Here is a 23,104-nt window from a genome sequence, read left to right on the forward strand (position 1 = left end):
AGTTGCAAAGGGCCTCCCTAAGTAGCTGAGGCTATTCTCAAACTGCGATCCTCCTGTCTCAGCCTCCTGATTGCTGGGATTACAAGTGTGGGCCACCATGCCTGGCTAATTAATTTTATTTAATATGGGGATAGTATTTTGTTTTTCACTATTATAAATAATGAAAAAATACTTTTATGTATAATCTATTTTTTGAGCTCAGGTACATTTTATAGATGCCAAAAATGGAATTTTGAGGACAGACTGTGAAACTTTTAATTTTTTGTGGTACTATGGATTAAACCTAGCAGCACTCTACCTTTAAGCACCACCCTCAAGCCACTCTCTTTTTGGTGATGCTGGAGATTGAATCCAGGAGCATTCTACCTCTGAGTTACACTCCCAGCCCAATTTCTTTTTTTTTTTTTTTTTTGGGTGGTACTGGGGTTCCTGGAAACGCTTCTACCTCCAGGCTACACTCCCAGACCTATTTTTATATTTTTTAAAATTTGGAAACAGGGTCTCTTAAGACAGCGAGGCTGACTTCGAACCTGCGCAATTCTCCTGTTTCCACCTCCTAAGTGCTGGGATTACAGCGTGCGCCACCACGCCTGGTTTATTCTTTATTTTGAAACAGGGTCTAAGTTGTGGAAGGCTTCACTAAGTAACTGAGGCTGTCTGCAAACCTGGATCTTTCTGTCTCAGCCTCCCAAGTACTAACATTACAAGTGTGCACAACCATGCAGGGTGAATCCTTTTTAATTTTGAAACGGGATCTTACAAAGTCACTGTTCAGTGGCCTTGAGCCTGCAATCCTTCTGTCTCAGCCTCAGTATTTCACACATGTGCCAATGTGGCCAACATAGCCTGAACTTTTTCTTTTTTTAGTTACACCCCCAGCGCTTTTTATTATTAGTTTTAAAACAGAGCTTCACTAGGTTAATCAGAGCTTCACTAAGTTGCTGAGACTGTCCTTGAACCTGGGATCCTCCTATCTCAGCCCCCAAGCACTGGAATTACAGGGCATATACTACTACACTTAGAGAGCCTGAAACTTTTTTTTTTTCTGGTACTAATTGCTGAGGCTGTCCTCAAAAACTACGATCCTCCTGTCTCAACCTCCATATCTTCATCACAGGTGTGCGCCACACCACTATAAGCCTGAAACTCTTTAAGGCATCAGATAACAACCTAGGGGGCTGACCATGCAAGGTACCTTTAGAATTTTTTGGATTTTTAAAACATGGTAAACTGCTGGGCATGGTGGCATATGCTTGTAATCCCAGCATTCTGGAGGCTGGGAGAGGAGGATTGTAGTTCCCGGCCAGCCCCAGCTAGTTAGTGAGGCCCTTTGCAACTCAGTTTCAGAATAAAAAATAGAGTGGGGGAATGTAGCTCAGAGGCAGAATGCCTGGGCTCCATCCCCAGTACCAAAAAACAAACAAACAAACAAACAAACAAACAAACAAACCCACACACAGAACATAATAAACCTATAATTAATTTGGATTTTTTAAACTTTTTTGTTAGGAGAGTGTGTCACAGAGAAGCTTTATATTTAGGAACCAACTGAGAAGATGCATAGAGAACATATATATACATATAAATATATACATATATATGTATGTTTTGGTACAGGAAGAAACGTATCTTCAAGCTACATCACTCCAGCTCTTTATTTTAGTTACTGATTGGTTGAGGTACTGAGGATTGAGCTCAGTGGCATTCTATCTTCGAGCAATATCCTCAGCAATATGTTTTTATTTTTTATTTTGAAACAGGGTCTCATTAGGTTGTGGAGGGCCCCATTAAACTGTTGAGGCTAGCTGCAATAGTGTAATTCTTCTGTCTCAGCCTCCAAGTATTGGGATTACAGTCATGGCCTACAACTTCTGGCTTTATTTTTGTGGTGTCAAGGATGAAAACCAAGAGCTTCTACTTCCCGGATACACCTTCAGATCTATTTTGTCTATCATTCATTCATCCATGTGGCACTGAGGATTGAACCCAGGGGCATTCTACCTCCAAGCTACCACCCCAGCCCTATTTTTAATTCTCTATTTTGAAACAGGATCTCTCTAAGTTGCAGAGGGCCTCACTAAATAGCTGAGGCTGGCTGGATCTGCAATCCTCTTGTCTCAGCCTCCCAAGTACTGGGATTACAAGCATATGCCACCACACCTGGCTTATATTTTATTCTATTTCTTATTTGATTTTTTGTGGCACTGGGAACTGAACCAAGAGGCATTGTGCCTCTGAGCTATATCCCAAGCCCAATTTTTAAATTTCTTATTTGGAAAGAGGGCCTCACTAAATTGCTGAGGCTGGCTTGGACCTGCCATCCTCCTGTCTCTGTCTCCCAAGTGCTGGGATTACAAGTGTGCATCACTATACCTGGCTTTTTATTTTTTTTTAATTTTTTTTTATTTTTGGTGGTACTGGGGTTCCTGGAAGCCCTTCTACCTCTGGGTTACACTCCCAGACCTATTTTATATTTTTGAAACAGGGTCTCTTACGCCAGCGCGGCTGGTTTCGAACCTCCGCGATCCTCCTGTCTCCGCCTCCCAAGCGCGGGGATTACAAGCGTGCGCCACCACGCCCGGCCTTATTTTTTATTTTAAAGATTGTAATCCCAGCATTTGAGAGGTCGAGACAGGAGGATCACAGATCGAGGACAGCCTCAGCTACAACTTAGTGAGGCCTTTTGTAACTCTGTGAGACCCTGTTTCAAAATAAAGAGTAAAAAGCTGGGCGTGGTGGTACACACTTGTAATCCCAGCATTTGGGAGGCTGAGACCGGTGGATCGCAATTCATGGACAGCCTCAGCTACTTAGTGAGGCCCTCCACAACTTATTGAGACCCTGTTTCAAAATAAAAAATAAAATATAGGGCAGGAGGTATAGCTCGGAGGTCAAATGCCCCTGGGTTCCATCCCCAGACCCGCCTAAAAATAGGGCTGGGAGTGTAGCTCAGGGTAAAATACCCCTGAATTCCATCCTAGTACTGCAAAAAAGAGGGTTCTGCTAAATTGGTGAAGCTAGCCTGGAATCTATGATCCTTCTGTCTCAGCCTCCAAAGTACTGAGATTACAGGCACATGCTACAATACCCAACTGAGAACATTCTAGAGTTTATTCCTTTGGTTGGTTAAACCTATCTTCCAATTCTCAAACCAGTTCTGAAATTTCTGATTATAAAAAGTATTCTGGGGCCGGACGTGGTGGTGCATGGTTGTAATCCCCGCACTTGAGAGGCTGAAACAGAAGAATCACTCAGGTTTGAAGTCAGCCTCAGCTACTTAGTGAGACCCTGTTTCCAAATAAAAATATAAAATAGGCCTGGAAGTATAGCCCGGAGGTAGAAAGCCTCTGGGTTCCACTCCTAGTACCCCCCTCCCCACGCACACAAAAAAGTATTCTGAGCCAGTCATGGTGGCCCATGCCTATAATCCCTATACTTGATTGAGGAGGCCGAGATAGGAAGATCGCAGGTTTGGGACAAGACTCACCAACTTAGTGAGTTCTGTTATCAAAATAAAAAATAAAATAGGACTGGGGTGTAGTTCAGATATAGAATGTCCCTAGGCTCAACTTCCAGTACTAGGCAAAGAAAAAAAGAAAGAAAGGAAAGAAAAGAAAAGAAATTGAGGTGAGCCGGGCAGGTTGCCAAACACCAGAAATCCTAGTAATTGTAAGGTTGAGACAAGAAGATCACAGGTATGAGACCAGCCTCAGCAACATAGTGAGACCGGTTCAAAACAAAAGATAAAAAAGGGGTGGGGGTGTACCTCAGAAGTACATGGATTAAATCCCCAGTACCACCAAAAACAGTATCTTGGGTATACTTTCCCATAATTTAGGACCAATACATTTCTCATAATTTTCATATGCTATTGACATTTTGACAAGAATATATATATGCGCTATGGTAGGTGAATTAAAGTGACTTCACTCTAAGGGACAGCTATGAATATACATAAATGGCTTAGTCAAAAGTACAAAGTTAGCCAGGCATGGTGGCATGTCTGTAATTCTAGGACTTGGGAAACTATGACAGGAGGTTTGCAGGTTCAAGGCCAGCCTCAGCAACGCAGGGAGACCCTATTTCAAAATAAAAAATTAAACAGAGCTGAGGGTGTGACTCAGAGTAAAACAATCCTCAGGTGTCAAAAAAAAGAGTATAGCCGGATGTGGTGATGCATGCTTCTAATCCCACAATACTTGTGAGGCTGCAACAGGAGGATCACAGGTTTACGGCCACCCTCAGTTACTTAGTGAGGCCTTCTGCAACTTAGTGAGACCCTGTTTCAAAGTAATAAAAATAAAATAGAGCCAGGAGTGTATCCTGGAGGTAGAATGCCCAACAAAAAAGAGTACACTTACTTTTTCCAAATTATGTACAAAATAAACACAGGATGGAAACTGTACTTGCGCTTCTCACCTGATAGTCTACAAGCAGCTCAGGACCTTTGAAGTATCGAGATGCAACTCTGACATTATATTCCTGTCCAGGATGGTAAAACTCGGCCAAACCCCAGTCTATTAGCCGTAGCTGAAAGGAGAAAAGTTACAGAGAAAAAGAATAAACCATAAGTAATTTTAATCTTCCTCTAAAGTAATTTTAATCTTCCTCTAAGCTACTTGCCATTAGTCTATAAACAAAACGAAACAAAACACCATATCTACAGCCGTTAGGGTGAAAATCAAATTTCCTAGCTTGGCATACAGCTTTATCCATGATCTAGTTGCTGACTCATTTTACTGCTCATTTGAATAAACTGTCCCTACTATTCAACCTTTACTCACACCCATTGGTGCACATCTGGGTTAACTACTCAAAAAAGTATTTTCTACAGTCTTCTCAGACCTGCTCTTTAATAGAGCCCACAACTCTGTATAGAATGTGTATTTTCCACCCCTTTTTTTTCCTTCTTTTTGCAGTACTGAGGATTGAACCCAGGGGGATTCTACCTCTGAGCTACATTTCCAGCCTTATTTTTTATTTTTATTTTTTGGTGGTACTGGGGTTCCTGTAAACCCTTCTACCTCCAGGCCACCCTCCCAGACCTATTTTATACTTTTTTTTTTTTTTTAATTTGGAAACAGAGCCGGGCGTGGTGGCGCACGCTTGTAATCCCCGCGCTTGGGAGGCAGAGACAGGAGGATCGCGCAGGTTCGAAGCCAGCCGCGCGCGCTGGCTTAGGAGACCCTGTTTCCAAATAAAAATGTAAAAATAGGTCTGGGAGTGTAGCCCGAGGTAGAAGGGCTTCCAGGAACCCCATTACCACAAAAAAAAAAAAAAGAAAAAAAAAGAAAAAAAAAAGAAAAATGAAAACAGAGTCAGCCGGGTGTGGTGGCGCACGCTTGTAATCCCTGCACTTGGAAGTCTGAGACAGGAGGATCGCGCATGTCCGAAGCCAGCCTCAGCTAGCTTAAGAGACCCTGTTTCCAAATAAAATATAAAATAGGTCTGGGAGTGTAGCCCGGAGGTAGAAGGCCCCTGGATTCCACCCCCAGCACCACCACCCCACCAACCCCCCACACTAATGGAAACAGTCTCTTGGCTGGCTTCGAACCTGAGCAATCCTCCCGTCTCCGCCTCCCAAGTGCGGGGATTACAAGGCATGCACCAACCGTGCCCAGCTTTATTCTTTATTTTGAAGCAGGGATTCAGTAGGTTGCAGAGGGCCTAAGTAGCTGAGGCTGGCCACAAACCTGAGATCCTTCTGTTTCAGTCTCCCAAGTACTGGGATCACAAGTGGGTGCCACCACAACGGCCTGCCACCCTCTTTTTAAAATATGAATGGTAAGCTCTTGAGTTAGGTAAGGGCTGTTTTAATCACCTTTGTAGGTTTAAAAATTAAGCATAGCCGGGCGTGGTGGCACACCCGCGCTTGGGAGGCTGAGACAGGAGGATCACGCAGGTTCAAAGCCAGCCTCAGCTACTTAATGAGGCTCTTAGCAACTTAGCGAGACTGTTTCCAAATAAAATATACAACAGGTCTGGGAGTGTAGCCTGGAGGTAGAGGGCCACTGGATTCCATCCCTGGTACCACCAAAAAAAAAAAAAAAAAAAAAAAAAAAAAAAAAAAAAAACTTTTATCAAAATGTGTTCAAAAAGCTAAAAAATGACTAGCAGAGACAAGAGGCAATCGTATTTGACAAATACAAGGACTTGTGCTGGGAAGGGACTGTGATTACTGAGGATTAAGCCCAAGGGCATTATACCTCTGCACTACATGCCCAGCCCTTTTCATTTTGAAACAAGTTCTACCTAAGTGGCCTGGACTGGCCTTGAAACTGTGATCCTCCTCCCGGTCTCAGCCTCCCTAGAACAAGGATTACAGGTGTGCACCACCATGACCTGCTCACCATGTTTGAAGTGTGAGCAGTATACCAGGAGGAATAATGCCTGACAGCTCTGGCACTAACTCACTGTTAATGTATCAAAATTAACCCTTTAATTATTCCCAGCAAAACTAACTTGACTCATAGTTTTCCCTTTTTCAGTTGAAAGTGATCTCATCCATCTGGCCATTCAGGCCAACACTTAAGATTCACCTTGGACTCTGTGTTTCCCATCCATCTATCCATCCATCCATCCATCCATCCATCCATCCATCCATCCATCCATCCATCCATCTTTGTGGTTCTGAGGATTGAACCCAGGAGAATTCTACCCCTGAGCTATACCTCCAGCCTTATTTTTTTTTTATTCTTTATTTTGAAACAGGGTCTCACTGAGTTGCTAAGGGCCTAAGTAGCTGAGGTTGTGTAGGAACCCTGATCCTCCTGTCTCAGCCTCCCAAATACTAGTTGCAAAGGGTCTCACTAAGTAGCTGAGGCTGTTCATGAACCACAATCCTCCTGTCTCGGCCTCCCGAATGCTGGGATTACAAGTCTGTTCCACCACTCAGCTCTATAGTTTTAAGTAAGAAGAGATGGTTTCATTGAAAAGGTAACATTTTAGAGAAGATTGAAATGGACCCTGCCATACAGTCTCAGGAAGAAACATGTCCCAGGTAGAGGAAATAACAGGCATAGAAGTACTGAGGCAAAAATGTGTGCTTGTCTGAAAACATTTAGGTCTTTTCTCTAGAGATGAAGAGCTTTTACAGGGTCTGGAGACAGAGCATTGGTATGTTTTCATTGGCATTTAAAAGTTTTAGTATATCTGTATTAGAACAGCTAAAATTAAAAATAGTGACAGAGGCCAGGTGTGTTGGCACATACCTGTAATCCCAGCACTTGGGAGGCTGAGACCGGAGGATCATGGTTCACAGACAGCCTCAGCTACTCAGTGAGGCCCTTTGCAACCCAGTGAAATCCTGTTTCAAAATAAAGAATATAACTGAGGGTGTAATCAGAGGTAGAATGCCCCAGGGTTCCATCTCAAGTACAGCCAAAAAATAAAATAAAATAATTAAAAAAAAATAGTGAAAAGTATCCGAGCCAGGTATGGTGGTGCACACTTAATTCCAGCATTTCAGAGGCTCAGACAGTAGGATCATGGTTCACAGACAACCTCAGCTACTTAGTAAGCCCTTTGCAATTCAATGAGATACTGTTTCCAAATAAATAAAAAATAGGGCTCAGGGTATAGCTCAGAGGCAGAATGTCCCTGGATTCCACCCCCAGTATATAAAAAAAAAAAAAAAAAAAAAAAAAAGACAGTATCAAATGATGGCAAGGATGCGAAGAAATTTGTTATCTGTGATTTTTCAGTGGGAACATAAAATTTTGCAGTTGGAAAATGCCAAGCTCTGGGGATGGAACCCAGGGGCCTTTGACCTCTGAGCTACACCCCCTGCCCTATTATTTATTGGTGGTAATGGGGTTCCTGGAAGCCCTTCTACCTCCGGGCTATACTCCCAGACCTATTTTTTTTTTTTTTTTAAATTTGGAAACAGGGTCTCGTAAGCCAGCACAGCTGGCTTCTCACCTGTGCGATCCTCCTGTCTCCGCCTCCCAAGCACGGGGATTACAAGCGTGTGCCACCACGCCTGGCCCTATTTTTTATTCTTTATTATGAAACGGTCTCACTGAGTTGCTGAGGCTGTCCGTGAACTGCGATCCTCCGGTCTCAGCCTCCCGAATGCTGGGATTACAAGCATGCGCCACTATACCCGGCTATGTCCATTTCTTATAAAGCTTAACATTTGCTTACAATTAACCCAACTGTGTCAGTTATCTCAGAGAAATAAAAACTTGAGTCATTCAGAAAACTATATACATGAACACAGTTTTATATAGAATTTCTCCTAACTGGATAGAAAAAAAGAAATCCTTCAGTGGATAAATGGTTAAACAAGGTGTGGCGTATTTGTATCCTGTTTTTACTGAGTAGTATTACTCAACAGTAAAAGGAAAAAAACTGTTGTATGTAACAACTTGTCTGTATCTTAATGCTGAGTGAAAAGGCAGTCTCAAAATGTTACATTTAGCTGGGTGGTGGGGCTCAAGCCTACAATCCCAGTATATGGGGAGGCTGAAACAGGAGGATCAAAGTCCCAAAACCAGCCTCAGCAACTTAGTGAGACCCTCTTTGAAAATAAAAAATAAAACAGGAGCCGGGAATAGTGGCACATACTTGTAATTCCAGTGCTTGGGAAGCTGAGACATGAGGATGGCAGGTGTGTGGCTAGCTTCAGCTACTTGGTGAGGTCCTCCACAACTTAGTGAGACCCTGTTTCAAAATAATGGATAAAAAATAGAGATGGGGGCGGAGCAGGATGGCGCACCCTTGTAATCCCCGCGCTTGGGAGATGGAGACAGGATGATCGATCGCAAAGGTTCAAAGCCAGCCTCAGTTACTTAGTGAGGCTCTCAGCAACTTAGTGAGACCCTGTTTCCAAATAAAATATAAAATAGGTCTGGAGGCAGAAAGCCGCTGGGTTGCACCCCCAGTACCACCCCCCCCCCCAAAAAAAAAAAGCCGAGGTGTAACTCAGAGGCAGAATGCCCTGGGTTCAATCCCCAGTACTGGGGGAAAAAAAAAAATACACTAATAAGAATATAAGGCTGGGGGTGTATCTCAGGTAGAATGCCCCTGGACTCAATCCTTAGTACCAAAAGAATAGAGAAAGAAAATAGCTATATGCTGTTGGACACACTGGTGCACACCAGCTACTCAGGAGTATGGCAAGTTGGAGGACAGCTTAGCAACTTAAGATCTTGCCTCAAAATATAAAAATAATAGGGTTATAAACAGAGACAGATTGTCCCTGGGTTTGGAATCTTGTACTTCCCAAAACAAACGAAGAAAAAGTTGTGTGCTAATGATCCCATTTGTTTAACATTTCCCAAATGACAAATTATTTGTACTTGGGAGGCTAAGACAAGAGGATTGAAGGTTTGAAGTCAGCCTCAGCAACTTAGTGAAGTCCTTCACAACTTAGTGAGACTCTGTTTCAAAATAAAGAATAAAATAGGGCTGGGGTATAGCTCAGAGTGTCTAAAAAATAGTTGAATAAACAAATCACCTACATTCCCTAGACCATACGACAAGTAATCACTGCTTGCAAGAGTTTCAGCTACTTGTGAGGACTGCTGCAACTTAGTGAGCCCCTATTTAAAATAAAAGATAAAAAAGCCGGGCGTGGTGGCGCACGCTTGTAATCCCCACGCTTGGGAGGCGGAGACAGGAGGATCAGGCAGGTTCGAAGCAGAGACCCTGTTTCCAAATAAAAAAAGTATAAAAAATAGACCTGGGAGTGTAACCTGGAGGTAGAAGGGCTTCCAGGAACCCCAGTAAAACACACACACACACACACACACACGCATGCACGCACGCTGGATATTATAGCTTGGAGGTAGAATGCCCCTGAGTTCAATCCCCAGTACTGCAAAAAACAACTAGGCATATGTAGTTAGGAGGCCCATGATACTTGCTAACCAAAGCAGTATTATCTGAATATTTCAACCACTTTACAACTGCAGTTTAAATTCTCACATTTAACCTAATGGCATACAGGGCAATCTTAATAACCACTGTCTAGGTTTAAAAAAGAAAAAGCAGAAAGTTTCTCAGAAAACTAGTAATTCATCACTAAGATGAGAAGCCAAGTTTTGTGACCTAGACAAATGTTTGCCTACTATGCTAATCTTTTTCCTTGAGAGTTTTGAGAGCTTTTTTTTTTTTTGGCAGTATCAGGGATGGAACCCAGGGGCATATTACCTTCCAGCTATACCCCCAGCCCGATTTCTTATTATTTTGAAACAGGGTCTCAATAAGTTGCAAAGGGCCTCACTAAGTAGCTGAGGCTGGCCGTAAAGCATGATCCTCCTGTCGCAGGCTCCCGAATGCTGGGATTACAAGCGTATGCCACCACAACCGACTGAATAAATTTTTGGGGGGTGATAGTGGAGATGGAATCCTTCTACCTCTGGTTACACTCCCAGACCTATTTCATATTTTATTTGGAAACAGGGTCTCTTAAGCCAGTGAGGTTGGCTTCAAACCTGTGCGATCCTCCTGTCTCCACCTCCCAAGCGCGGGGATTACAATCGTGCGCCATCACACCCAGCTGAATAATGATTTTAACATATTCATTAATTCATTCACCAAATACCTTTCAAATGCCTCTTAGGTACCAGGGATTATGATGAAAGCTGGGAATGAAGTGTTAGGATGAGCTGTTAACTCACGTAGGTGAATAAAATAAGTGCATTATTTTACCTTTCTGTGCTCATGATCAATCATGACATTATGGGGCTTCACATCTCTGTGCATAATTCCCATGCTGTGACAATAATCCAGGGCCTGTAAGGAGTAGGTAAGAAAGGAAAGAGTTAGCCAGCATTAAACTGAATTATTACAGTATTACTTTTTCCTCTATGTAAGTTTTTTTTTCCTTAAATATTTCTGTGAATCAGTATTAGAACAATCATTCCCAAACTTATTCTTCAGAGACCTACTCAGGATCCCAGTTAAGCAAATGTGGATCTTTGAATTGTTTCAACATTCTTTATGTTAAGAAAAAAGTTCCAAGTATATACTAATTCCAACAATTTAAATTTCTCTTATTTAAAACCTAGATTATGCTGGGCGTGGTGGCACACACTTATAATCCCCTCGCTTGGGAGGCTGAGACAGGAGGATCACGCAGGTTCGAAGCCAGCCTCAACTACTGAGTGAGGCTCTCAGCAACTTAGTGAGACCCTGTTTCCAAATAAAGTATAAAATAGGGCTGGGAGTATAGCCCGGAGGTAGAAAGTCTCTGGGTTCCACCCCCAGTACCACCAAAAAATAAAATAAAATAAATAAATAAATAAAACCTAGATTATTTCCATAAACACAGGCCTCTCAAAAGATAACTAGTCTAGAGCTGGATGTAGTGGTGCATGCTTGTAATCCCAATACTTGGGAGATTGAGACAAGAGCATTACAAGCTGGAGGCTCAGCAACTTAGTGAGACCCTATTTTAAAATAAAAAGGCTGAGGCCGGGCGTGGTGGCGCACGCTTGTAATCCCAGCATTTGGGAGGCTGAGACCAGAGGATCATGGTTCACGTATAGCCTCAGCTATTCAGTGGGGCCCTCAGCAACTTAGTGAGACCCTGTTTCAAAATAAAGTATAAAAAAATAGGGCTGGGGGTGTCGCTCAGAGTTTGAATGCCCCTGGGTTTCATCCCCAGACCCACAAAATAAATAAATCAATAAATAGGCTGAGGATATAGCTCATGGTAGAAAGCCTGTGGGCACAATCCCTATTACCACCATTACCAGCACCACCACAACAAAAAACCTGAAACAACCCACAACCAATCTGTACATGAATCTCTTACTTGAAAAATAATTACTCAGCAGCTAAGAATATACAACAGAAGTTGGCAATTATGGTCCACAGACCACAACTGGCTGGCTGCTCATTTTTGTAGATAATGTCTCATGGGCATAGAAGCATACTATTTGTTTTCATATTGTCTGTGGATGCTTTCATGACACAATAGCAGAGATCCCCCAACCCTGTACTGGGGATTAAACCCAAAGGCATTCTACCTTCAACCTATGCCATCACACCCAGCTTCAGTGTTTGTTAATTGCAACCTTTCAGTCAACTGATGTCACTATCAAGTTCTTTTCTTTCCTTAAGGGTAACTTGGATTCTTAACTTCCCAGGATTACGCAAGCAGATTCAGAACTTTCTAAAGCCCAGTTTGCCACAAGACTGCATGAGTTGGTGGAAAGATCAAACCTCTCTGTGGGCACAATCTCTTTCTGGTATATGCTTACGGCTCAAATGGCACGTTTAATGTCAACCCTTACTGAAACGGTGCCGAAATAAAGAAGAAAAAATAGAGCTGGGGATGTAGCTCAGAGGTAGGATACTGCTCGGTTCAATCCCAGTACCATAAAGAAAAAAAAAAAAAAAAAAAAAAAAACCTTATCCCAACTCTTACCAATTCTTCCCTCTATAAAGCTGATGTTTTAACTACTGGAAGGCAAAACATTTGATGATCTCACTTTAGAAACCAAAGCCCATTAGTTTGTAAGCAAAGATTTACACACTCAGGGCAATGACTACTTGAAGCCAAGTTAAAATTTACTGTTTTATTTATTGAATACCAAGTGAAACAAAAGTATACCAGAAGCTAGGTTTGCAGCCAGCCTCAACAGTTAGTGTGGTTCTCTGCAACTTAGAGAGACCCTCCTTCAAAAGTAAAGAATAGCAGCTGGGCACAATGGTGCACACTTGTAATCCCAGTATTTGGGAGGCTGAGACAGGAGGACTGCACAGGTTCAAAGCCAGCCTCACCTACTTAGTGAGGCTCTCAGAAACTTAGTAAGACCTTGTTTCCAAATAAAATATAAAATAGGCCTGAGAGTATAGCTCAGAGGTAGAAAGACCCCCCCCCACAGAGTTAAAAAAAAGAAAAAAAAAGAATAAGCCAGGCATGGTGGCATATGTTTGTAATCTGAGTAGCCAGCTACTTAGTGAGGCCCTCCACAACTTAAGTTTTTTTAAAAAATAAGAAAGAAGATAGGGCTGGGGGTGTGGTTGGAAGGTAGACTATCACTGGGCTCAATCCCCAGTAATACATACACACCCACATAAACACATGCTGGGAGTGGTGGCTCACGTCTGTAATCTCCATACTTGGGAGGCTGAGACAGGTGAACCACGGGTTCCTGGACAGCCTCAGCAACTTTGTGAGACCCTGTTTCAAAATAAAAAATAAAATACAGCTGGGGGTGTGGTCATAGACAAAATTCTCCTGGGTTCAATCCTAGTCAACACACACACACACACACACACACACACACACACACACACACACACACACACCAAAAAATACCAAGTAAAAAATTATGCTAATTTAAGGCTAGCCAGGGCACCTTAGTTGGACCTTGTATATATTTTTTGTGGTACTGGGGGAACACAGGGGCTTTTCTACCTCTGGGCTATACTCCCAGACCTATTTTATACTTTATTTGGAAACAGGGTCTCACTAAATTGCCGAGAGCCTAAATAGCTGAGGCTGGCTTCGAACCTGTGCGATTCTCCTGTCTCAGCCTCCCAAGAACTGGGAATACAAGTGTGCACCACCACGCTCGGCCAGTTGAACCGTAGTGTGTGTGTGTGTGTGTGTGTGTGTGTGTGTGTGTGTGTGTGTGTGTGTGTGTGTATTTTAGAGGCCCTGGGTTCAATTCTCAGTACCACCAAGAGCAATAGCCAAGTACGGGGATGTACATCTGTAATCCTAGCTCAGAATGGAGGATCATAGGTTCAAGGCCAGCCTCAGCAATTTAGTATTTCAGCAACTTACCAAGACCCTGTTTCAAAACTTAAATATTGCTGGGCGTGGTGGCGCATGTTTGTAATCCCTGCGCTTGGGAGGCGGAGACAGGAGGATCGCGCAGGTTCGAAGCCAGCCTCGCTGGCTTTAAGAGACCCTCCAAATAAAAATATAAAATATGTCTGGGAGTGTAGCCCTAAAGTAGAAGGGCTTCCAAGAATCTCAGTACCACCCCCCCAAAAAAAAACTTAAATATTAAAGGGGCAGAAGGACCTGACATAGTTCAGTGGTAAAATATACCTTGGTTCAATTCCCAGCACAAAAATAAAATAGAAAAAAAGAAAAGAATTTAAAAAAAAAAAAGAAAAAAGAGACAGAGAGAGAAAAAAAAAACAAAAACAAACAAAAACAACAACAACAACAAAAAAACCCCAATAAACCAAAGTCTAATACATAAAAGTACTTGTGAGGCCGAGACAGGAGGACTGCAGGTTCATGGTCAGCCTCATCATCTCAGTGAGGCCCTCTGCAACTTAGTGAGATCCTGTTTCCAAATAAAAGAATAAAATAGGCTGGGGTTGTAGCTCAGAGGAAGAGTGCCCATTGGTTCCATCCCCAGTACCGGGGGGGTGGGGGGGGATTAATTTAATTTACAGAGTTTTCTGTCATCAATCTAATTATTTAACAAAGCTAAAATTAATGTAAAGATATTTGTTATTCAATGTTACCTACCTTCAGAATCTCATACATGTAAAATCGAATATCATAGTCTGTTAACGTCTGGTATAATTGCTGTTAAAGACAAATGAAATAGATGAGTCATAAAATAATACTGATAATTTCTCATCTTCACTCATAGTAATTCAAACTAAGACTCGATTTATTTGCCTCTATTCCAAGATCTGTCTATTCACCGTTTTTTTCTACTTCTCCAACACAACATTCACATTATTATTATTATTATTATTATTATTATTATTATTATTATTATTATTATTGTGTGTGTGTGTAAACTAGGGATGGAAGCCAGGGACCTGTACCTCCAGGCTATACTCCCAGACCTATTTTATATTTTTTATTTGGAAGCAGGGTCTCACTAAGTTCCTGGGAGCCTAAGTAGCAATCCTCCTGTCTCAGCCTCCCAAGTACTAGATTACAAGCATGAACCACCACACCCAGCTCAACATTCACTTTAAAGACATACCTTGGCAGCATTTGGGAGGCTGAGACAGGAGGATCGTGGTTGGCGGACAGCCTCAACTAGTACTTAGTGAGGCCCTTTGCAACACAGTGAGACCCTATTTCAAAATAAATAATCAGCTGGGTATGTTGGTGCAAGCTTGTAATCTCAGCACTTGGGGGGCTGAGAAAGGAGAATCTTGAGTTCGTAATCAGCCTCAGCTACTTAGTGAGGCCCTCCGCAACTTAATGAGACCCTGTTTCAAAAATAAAGAATAAGCCAGGCGTGGTGGTGCACACTTGTAATCCCAGCATTCGGGAGACAGAGACCAGAGGATTCTGGTTTGTGGAGAGCCGCAGCTACTTAGTGAGGCCCTTTGCAACTCAGTGAGACCCAGTGTAAAAAAAAAAAAAAAAACAAAAAAAAAACCAACTAAAAAATAGGGCTGGGGGATGTAGCTACCAGGTAGAGTGGCCCTGAGTCTCAGCCTCCCAAATGCTGGGATTACAAGCTTGCGCCACCATGCCCGGCTTAATTATTTTTTAACGTGGTCTAAGTTGTGGAGGATCTATGTAGATGAGACTGGCTAGGAATCTGCGATTCTCCTGTCTCAGGTTCGCAAGTACTGGGGTTTCAAGCATGCACCACCACACCTGGCTATCTTTTTATTTTTTAACTGTGGTACTGGGCCGGGCGTGGTGGTGCATGCTTGTAATCTCCGCACTTGGGAGGTGGAGACAGGAGGATTGCACAGGTTCAAAGCCAGCTGTGCTGGCTTAAGAGACACTGTTTCCAAATAAAAATATAAAATAGGTCTGGGAGTGTAGCCCGGAGATAGAAGGGTTCCATCCCCAGTACCACCAAAAACAAACAAGAAATAAATGTGGTACTGGGCAGTAACCCCAGAGGCATTCTACCTTTAAGCTACACCACTAGCCCTTTTAATTTATTTTATTTTTTTTGTTTTGAAACAGGATCTTGTTAGGTTGCTGAGGCTGTCCTCAAACCTGTGATCCTCCTGTCTAAGCCTCTCAAGACATGTATCACCACATCCAGCTTGCACATATCTTCAAATGGTTAGTGGTGACCTCTAACAAAGTTTCTCTTTAAGTTATTATTCTCATTATGCAAGTTACTCTTTCTTTCTCTCTCTCCCTTTTTTTTTTGGTACTAGGGATGGAACCCAAGGGCATTCTACCTCCGAGCTACACACCCAGCCCTATTTTTTATATTTTTAGTCCTTTTGATGTTTGAAATAGGGTCTCACTGAGTTGCGAAGGGCCTAAGTAGTAGCTGAGGCTGTCCGTGAACGTTCTCCCATCTCTACTTCCCAATTGCTGGGGTTGCCAAGTGTGCGCCACCATGCCCAGCTGCAGGTTACTCTTTCTTTTCCCCACTTTTCAACAAAAGAATGCACCCATTAATAATACAGAGCAAACACCTTTCAACTCATACTCCTACAGTGCCTATGTTCTGCTCTATTTGAATTGAAAACTGTAGTAAGTAGGCCACTGAATGAACTGGAATTGAGATATGTTGTAGGTTTGTTTTATAACAGAATTTGATTATCACCCTTCCTTATTCCCATCTTTTAAGATTGTGTAGCTCAATGATGTAGCACTTGCTAGCATGCGCGAGGCCCTGGGCTCAGTCCTTAGCTCCCTGAATGAGGAGGGATCTAGAGCCCAATGTCTGAGGAATCCCAGGAATCTGCAGTCCCCAATATCATATACATAAAACATTTCTCGAATAGTCTTGTCCTAAATTGCTGTAAGGACACGCCCTGAGTGAATATGTACTGTTTTCTTCATTAGGTTGAACAGCAGCACAAACAGCATTAAACAGCTGGGTGTGGTGCCATATGCCTATAATCTCAGTATATGGGAGGCTGAGAAATAGGGCTGGGATGTAGCTCAGAGGTAGAATGCCCCTGGATTCAATCTCCAGTGCCAAAACCAAAAAGCACTAAACAAATAAAAGGGCAAAATACCAAGATGTGGAAGGTAGGTGCTATTTTGTACAGGATTTTTTCTTTCTTTCTTTTGCAGTACTAGGGATGGAACCCAGGGGCATTCTACCTCCAAGTGACACCCCCAGCTCTGCTTTTTATTCTTTATTTTGAAACAGGGTCTCACCGAGTTGCAAAGGACCTAAGTAGCAGAGGCTGGTTTCAAACCTGCGCAATCCTCCTGCCTCAGACTCCCAAATGCTGGGATTACAAGTGTGTGTCACCACACCCGGCTCTGTACACCTTAGCATGTAGAAAACATAATGACAAAAAGCTCCTTTAAAACAAGTCAGAGGCAAGCTCTTGTAACCCCATCATACCCAAAAAGCTTTCTTTGTGGGGTAAAAATCCAATAGCATGAAATATATTGGCTATATGTTATACCTTGAAGTCTGTGTTGTTTACATGTTCAAAAACCAAGGCAGGGGTTCGTGACTAGGAGAAAGAAAAGGAAAACACACATTAGTAATAGCACTAGCAGCTTCAGTGAGCACATCTGTGGATGCTGCATGGTGATTGTAGAAACCCTCGCCTCAGGTGTAAGAAACCCTCTGTTGCTATAAGCCCCCATTAACACTGTCACAATTAGGTCATTTTGGGGATGGATTTCAACAGAAGACATGGAGCTAAAGTCTCACCAGGCTCTGGGCAGCCCGACAACATACCCATCGCCCACCAGCATCGGACCTGAGTTTGCAAAATGGATTAACACATTTCTGTTCCCAGTGCTATCAGCCTCTCAGCCTAGAAGAGTAAGAAATAGTCTGTGGGCGGAGGTCTCTTTGATAGAAAGACCTAAGCTAGTCAAATGGTATATCTGATTAAGCGCTTGCAAAGCAGGACTTAATGGTGAGGGTGAGGGAACAGAAAGGCCCTCTGTGCTCGAGGTCCACCCCCACTGCAGCCATGGTGGGCCTTGCTAACACCTACTGTACTCACCACAGGGTCTTTTACAATGTCTGCCAATGTGATGATGTTGGGACCTCCTCTCAAATTCTCCAAAATCTTTATTTCACGCTTAATTTTCTTCTTTTTTACTGGCTGAAGGAGCAAACATGTATCAGTGAAAATATTTCAGAGCATTTCAACAGAGAGTTAACACATAAATGGCCAACTTATGTGTTCCTTAAAGGAAGGAAATGTGTTCAAATCATTTCTAAATCCCCTTCTCCTAGCACTGTGCCAGGAACTCTGCAAATACTTAAAAAGGGAGAAAATTTCTACTCCAAGACCAAGCCTCTTCAGAATTAGCATTTATTTTCAAATCTTAACATGTTTCAAAATCTTACAAAGTAGCTATTTATTTATTGATTGATTGTGTGGTACTGGGGATGAACCCCAGGGACATTCTACCTCTGAGCTACAACCCCAACCCAACTTTTTTATTCTTTATTTTGAAAAAGAGTCTCACTGAGTTGCAAAGGGCCTCACTAAGTAGCTGAGGCTGGTCGCAAACTGTGATCCTCCTGTCTCAGCCTCCCAAGTGCTGGGATTACAAGCGTGCGCCACCATGCCCAGCTTACAAATAGCAATTTAAATGGTTAGTAATACTATGATATATAGTAAAAAGGTGTCAATTAGGATAAAACAGTCTGTTTTCTTTTCTTACTTTAAGTCTATACCCCTATAGAAGGTGAAGGAAATCAGGGCCAATTAGAAAACAGCCAAACTGACTTTGTGCAAAATAACCTATGGCTCCCTCATGCAAATCCTACCTTCAACCTGCTAGCAGTGCACCTTGGGCAAATCATGAAATTTCTCTAAGCCTTCCACTACGTGCATGGAAGAGGAGCAAAAAGAGCACAGCAAGACTCAAATGGTCACCTGAGGAGGCCTCAGAACACAGCCGGGACACAGCGCAGAGCAGTGTCTGCCTCGCCTTATCACCTACACGCTTGGAATCCAAAGAAGCGCTGTAGACTCCCTAGGGTGCACCTTCCACATTCCTTTGTCCTTATCCATCCTTTCCACATCTTTGTTAGTGTAGCAACTCTTTTCATTTTTTTGAGTACTATGGTCCAAGTGTACCTCCATCACAAAGCCTTCCTTCTGAATCACTTGAGACACTGCTGGCCCAAGAGAAATATAATGCAAGCCACATGTGTAATTTCAAACATTCCAGTAGTCATGTTGAAAAAGTAAACTATGCAGGGAGAGCAGTGTCACACCCTTAGATCCCAGAAAGCCGGGCGTGGTGGCGCACGCTTGTAACCCCTGCGCTTGGGAGGCTGAGACGAGGATCGCACCGGTTCGAAGCCAGCCTCAGCTACTTAGTGAGGCTCTCAGCAACTTAATATCACCTGGAAAGCTATATGACAGAATGGGATGACATTATTTAGACACTATTTGTGAAAGGCACAAATAGTGGATCTAGAACAGGATGGAATCTGGAAAAGTTTCCTCCTGTATCAGCCTTCCAAGTACTGCAACTACAGGTGCACATCACCACATCTGGTTTCTCGTGTGTGTGTGTGTGTGTGTGTGTGTGTGTGTGTGTGTGTGTGTGTGTGTGTGTGTAATGGTGCTGGGGGTGGAACCCAGGGGCTTTCTACCTCTGGGCTACACCCCCAACCCTATTTTATATTTTATTTGGAAACAAGGTTTCACTAGATTGGTTCTCAAATAGTATCAAGTATTCCAGTAAGATTTCCATGAGAAGCTTTAAATGTTTAAGGTAAATACATCAATCAATATCTGTCAGACAGTACATGCATGGCCAGTTTGAGGCAGTTCAATTTAAACATCAGATTGTACCACATGCCTTTTATTTACTTACTTTTGGTGGTACTGAGGTTGGAACCCAGGGGCCTTCTACCTCCGGGCTACACTCCCAGACCTGTATTATATTTTATTTGAAACAGGGTCTCTTAAGCCAGTGAGGCTGGCTTCGAAACTTCGTGATCCTCCTGTCTCAGCCTCCCAAGCGTGGGAATTACAAGCATGCGCCACCACGCCTGGCCACCACATGCCTTTTAGAGGGTGGTGATTCTTCTTCTTCTTTGCAGTACTGGGGATTGAACCCAGGGATATTCTACCCTGATCTATACCCTCTACCCCATTTTATTTTTATTTTTAAGTAGGGTCTTGTTAGGTTGATTAGAGTGCTATTATTTGCTGAAGCTATCCTCAAATCTGCCATCCTCCTGCTTAGCTCCCCCAAAACTAGGATTACAAGCATGTACCGCCTCGCCTGGCTTGGAGGGCCTATTTGTGAAGCTGGATTTAAGTAGTTGCTATGATAATGTGGATCAGGAAACGAGGGTGGTGCTATCAACTGCTTCCAACATTAGAAAAACTCTGCAGTGACTAACAAGTGAGTATATTCCAATAGCAATAACTGTGGTTATATAAGAATAAGAGAGAATTATTTTCTTTTAATGAATGGGTATAGGTTTTTAAATGACTACGAAGTTGCTAAATATAATTGGTTATTTGGACCTATCTACATTTTTTTTTGGTACTGAGGATTTAACCCCCAGCCCCCCCCCCCACTTTTTTGCGGGTCTGGGGATGGAACCCAGAGGCATATGACCTCCGAGCTATACCCCCTGCCCAATTTTTTATTCTTTAATTTGAAACTGGGTCTCACTGAGTTGCAGAGGGCCTCACTAAGTAGCTGAGGCTGTCCGCGAAACACGATCCTCCAGTCTCAGCCTCCCAAATGCTCGAATTACAAGCGTGTGCCATCACACCCAGCTCCCCCCAGCCCTATTTTATTTTTGTCTAAGTTGCCAACATTAGCTTCAAACCTGTGATCGTCCTACCTCAGACTCTCAGGTACTGGGATTATAGGCATGGGTCACACCTGGTTTCAACCTACCTAAGTATAATCCATAGGACTAATAATGTATTTATTTTGGCTCAAGAATACCACAAGAAAACAAACAATTAAGCCCACTGAGACAATATAAGAGTTATAAATTGATAAAGTATGGAAATATATGCTACTCTGTGTCTGTGGTAAAGTTTTTGTGGCAAGGAACTATAAGGAAAGTTTCCAGTATATGAGAGTATACAAGCATAATAATAACAAATAGTTTAGTTAATTTAGTTATTATTAGTCATGAACTGGCATGACATTGGTTAAGTCTAGCCTGTTCAGTTTTTTTTTTTTTTTTTTTTTTTGCCGGTCTGGGGATGGAACCCAGGGGCATTCGACCTCCGAGTTATAGCCCCTGCCCTATTTTTTATTCTTTGTTTTGAAACTGGGTCTCACTGAGTTGCAGAGGGCCTCAATAAGTAGCTGAGTCTGTCCGCGAACCACAATCCTCCAGCCTCAGCCTCCTGAACGCTGGGATTAGAAGCATGAGCCACCACTCCTGGCATTACATATTTTTATTTTGAAATGGGGTCTCACTAGGTTCCTGAGAGTCTCACTACTCATTGAGGTTATCCTTGAACCTGCAATCCTGTCTCAGTCTCTCAAGTACTAGAATCAGAGGCATGCTCCACTAGGCCCAGCTGATTTTTGTAATTGAAGACAAAAGCATAGAATATATAGTTAAAAATATAGGAAATGCTGGGCGTGGTGGCACACGCTTTTAATCCCAGCATTTGGGAGGCTGAGACCAGAGGATCACGGTTTGCAGACAGCCTCAGCTACTTAGTGAGGCTCTCTGCAACTTAGTGAAACCCTGTTTCAAAATAAAGAATAAAAATCAGGGCAGGGGGTGTAGCTCGGAGGTCAAATGCCCTGGGTTCCATCACCAGACCCACAAAATAAAGAAGGGAAAAAAAAAAAAAAAAAGGAAATGAGTATTAGTCGAGATCTAGGAAAAAGACTATAAATTTACTCCTGTATTCTGCTATAATTTTCTTTTCTTTTTTTTTTTGGTGGTACTGGGGGTGGAACCCAGAAGCTTTCTACCTCTAGGCTATACTCCCAGACCTTTTTAAAAAAATATTTTATTTGGAAACAGGGTCTCACTAAGTTGCTGAGAGCCTCACTAAGTAGCTGAGGCTGGCTTCGAACCCGTGCGATCCTCCTGTCTCAGCCTCCCAAGCGTGGGGATTACAAGCATGTGCCACCACGCCTGGCATTCTCCTACAATCTTACTGCATGACTTATATCACTTCTTTGCTTCAGTTCCTGACTTGTCAAACAAGTATAACCTATCAACTTCAGGAAATAAAATAAATGGGCTAGAACACTCCAAAAATCTTTCAAATGGGATTTATTAAAAGTCATCATTAGCTGGATGTGGTGGCGCAAGCTTGTAATCCTCACGCTTGGGAGGCGGAGACAGGAGATCGCGCAGGTTCGAAGCCAGCCACACTGGCTTAGGAGACCCTGTTTCCAAATAAAAATAAAATAGGTCTGGGAGTGTAGCCCAGAGGTAGACGGGCTTCCAGGAACCCCAGTACCACACACACAAAAAGTCATCATTATTATTTTTTAAAAATCTACATTCCAAATGCCTCTGAAATGATTTTGTTTTATACTCACCTTGAGAATTTTAACAACTACTTTTTCATTATTTGTGATGTTGATGGCTTCAAATACTTCACTGTATTTACCCCTGCCTAGTTTTCTTACCAGCTGATAGTCATCTTGATTTCTGTGGACAGAAAAAGTCAAAGACATGATGATCAAAAAAATAAAAAATAAATAAAAAAGTTAAATTATCAAGCATCAACACAACTTATAAATTTCGACCACCAGTAGAAGATACTTCAAAAGGTTCACTGTATTTTTAAAAAATGAACAAAGTAAGCCAGGCATGGTAGCTGAGACAGGAGGACTGCAGGTTCATGGCCAGCCTCAGCTACTTAAGCGAGGCCCTTTGCAACTTAGTGAGAACCTGTTTCAAAATAAAGAATAAAAATAGGGCTGAGGGTGCAGCTCAGAGGTAGAATGCCCCTTGGTTCAATCCCCAGTTCTAGGGAAAAAAATTGTACCAATTAAATATAAGCACATACCAAATCCTAGATAGTAAAATTTCTTCAAATTTCAAATGTTTATGTCCCTACTGACACATCACATAAATTTAGCTTGGATTAACATTTGTTAGATATATGTTTGTTTCCCAAAACAAACTTCTATGTTATGCTGCCTGGTCCAACACTGGCACTAATGGAAACTCAACGTGTGTAAGAATATTTCAATTTAGCTACACAATGGGAGTTCATTTTTAATGATCCTCTTTACAGGTAAGTAGGTTTCAAACATATAGGTTTCATTTCCCACTCGCCTGCAAGG

General features: G+C 42.5%; 1 protein-coding gene across 4 annotated transcripts in view; it reads right to left on the minus strand.

Moving 5' to 3' along the window:
* CSNK2A1 (casein kinase 2 alpha 1) overlaps window positions 1-23,104 on the minus strand; it is a gene marked incomplete at both ends in the record, with an annotated part of 34,427 nt that overhangs the window by 9,707 nt on the left and 1,616 nt on the right. For 3 of the 4 annotated variants that reach the window (XM_080716371.1, XM_080716370.1, XM_080716368.1), the window contains 6 exons: window positions 4,420-4,530; window positions 10,657-10,740; window positions 14,450-14,509; window positions 17,290-17,340; window positions 17,845-17,946; window positions 22,352-22,463. In XM_080716371.1, the coding sequence (XP_080572497.1) occupies window positions 4,420-4,530; window positions 10,657-10,740; window positions 14,450-14,509; window positions 17,290-17,340; window positions 17,845-17,946; window positions 22,352-22,463 (520 nt within the window). The remainder of the gene's footprint in view (window positions 1-4,419; window positions 4,531-10,656; window positions 10,741-14,449; window positions 14,510-17,289; window positions 17,341-17,844; window positions 17,947-22,351; window positions 22,464-23,104) is intronic. The other variant, XM_080716369.1, reaches the window with a different exon arrangement.

This window comes from Muscardinus avellanarius, assembly GCF_963383645.1.
Source record: "Muscardinus avellanarius genome assembly, chromosome: 19".
In the NCBI taxonomy this organism is placed as follows: Eukaryota; Metazoa; Chordata; class Mammalia; order Rodentia; family Gliridae; genus Muscardinus; species Muscardinus avellanarius.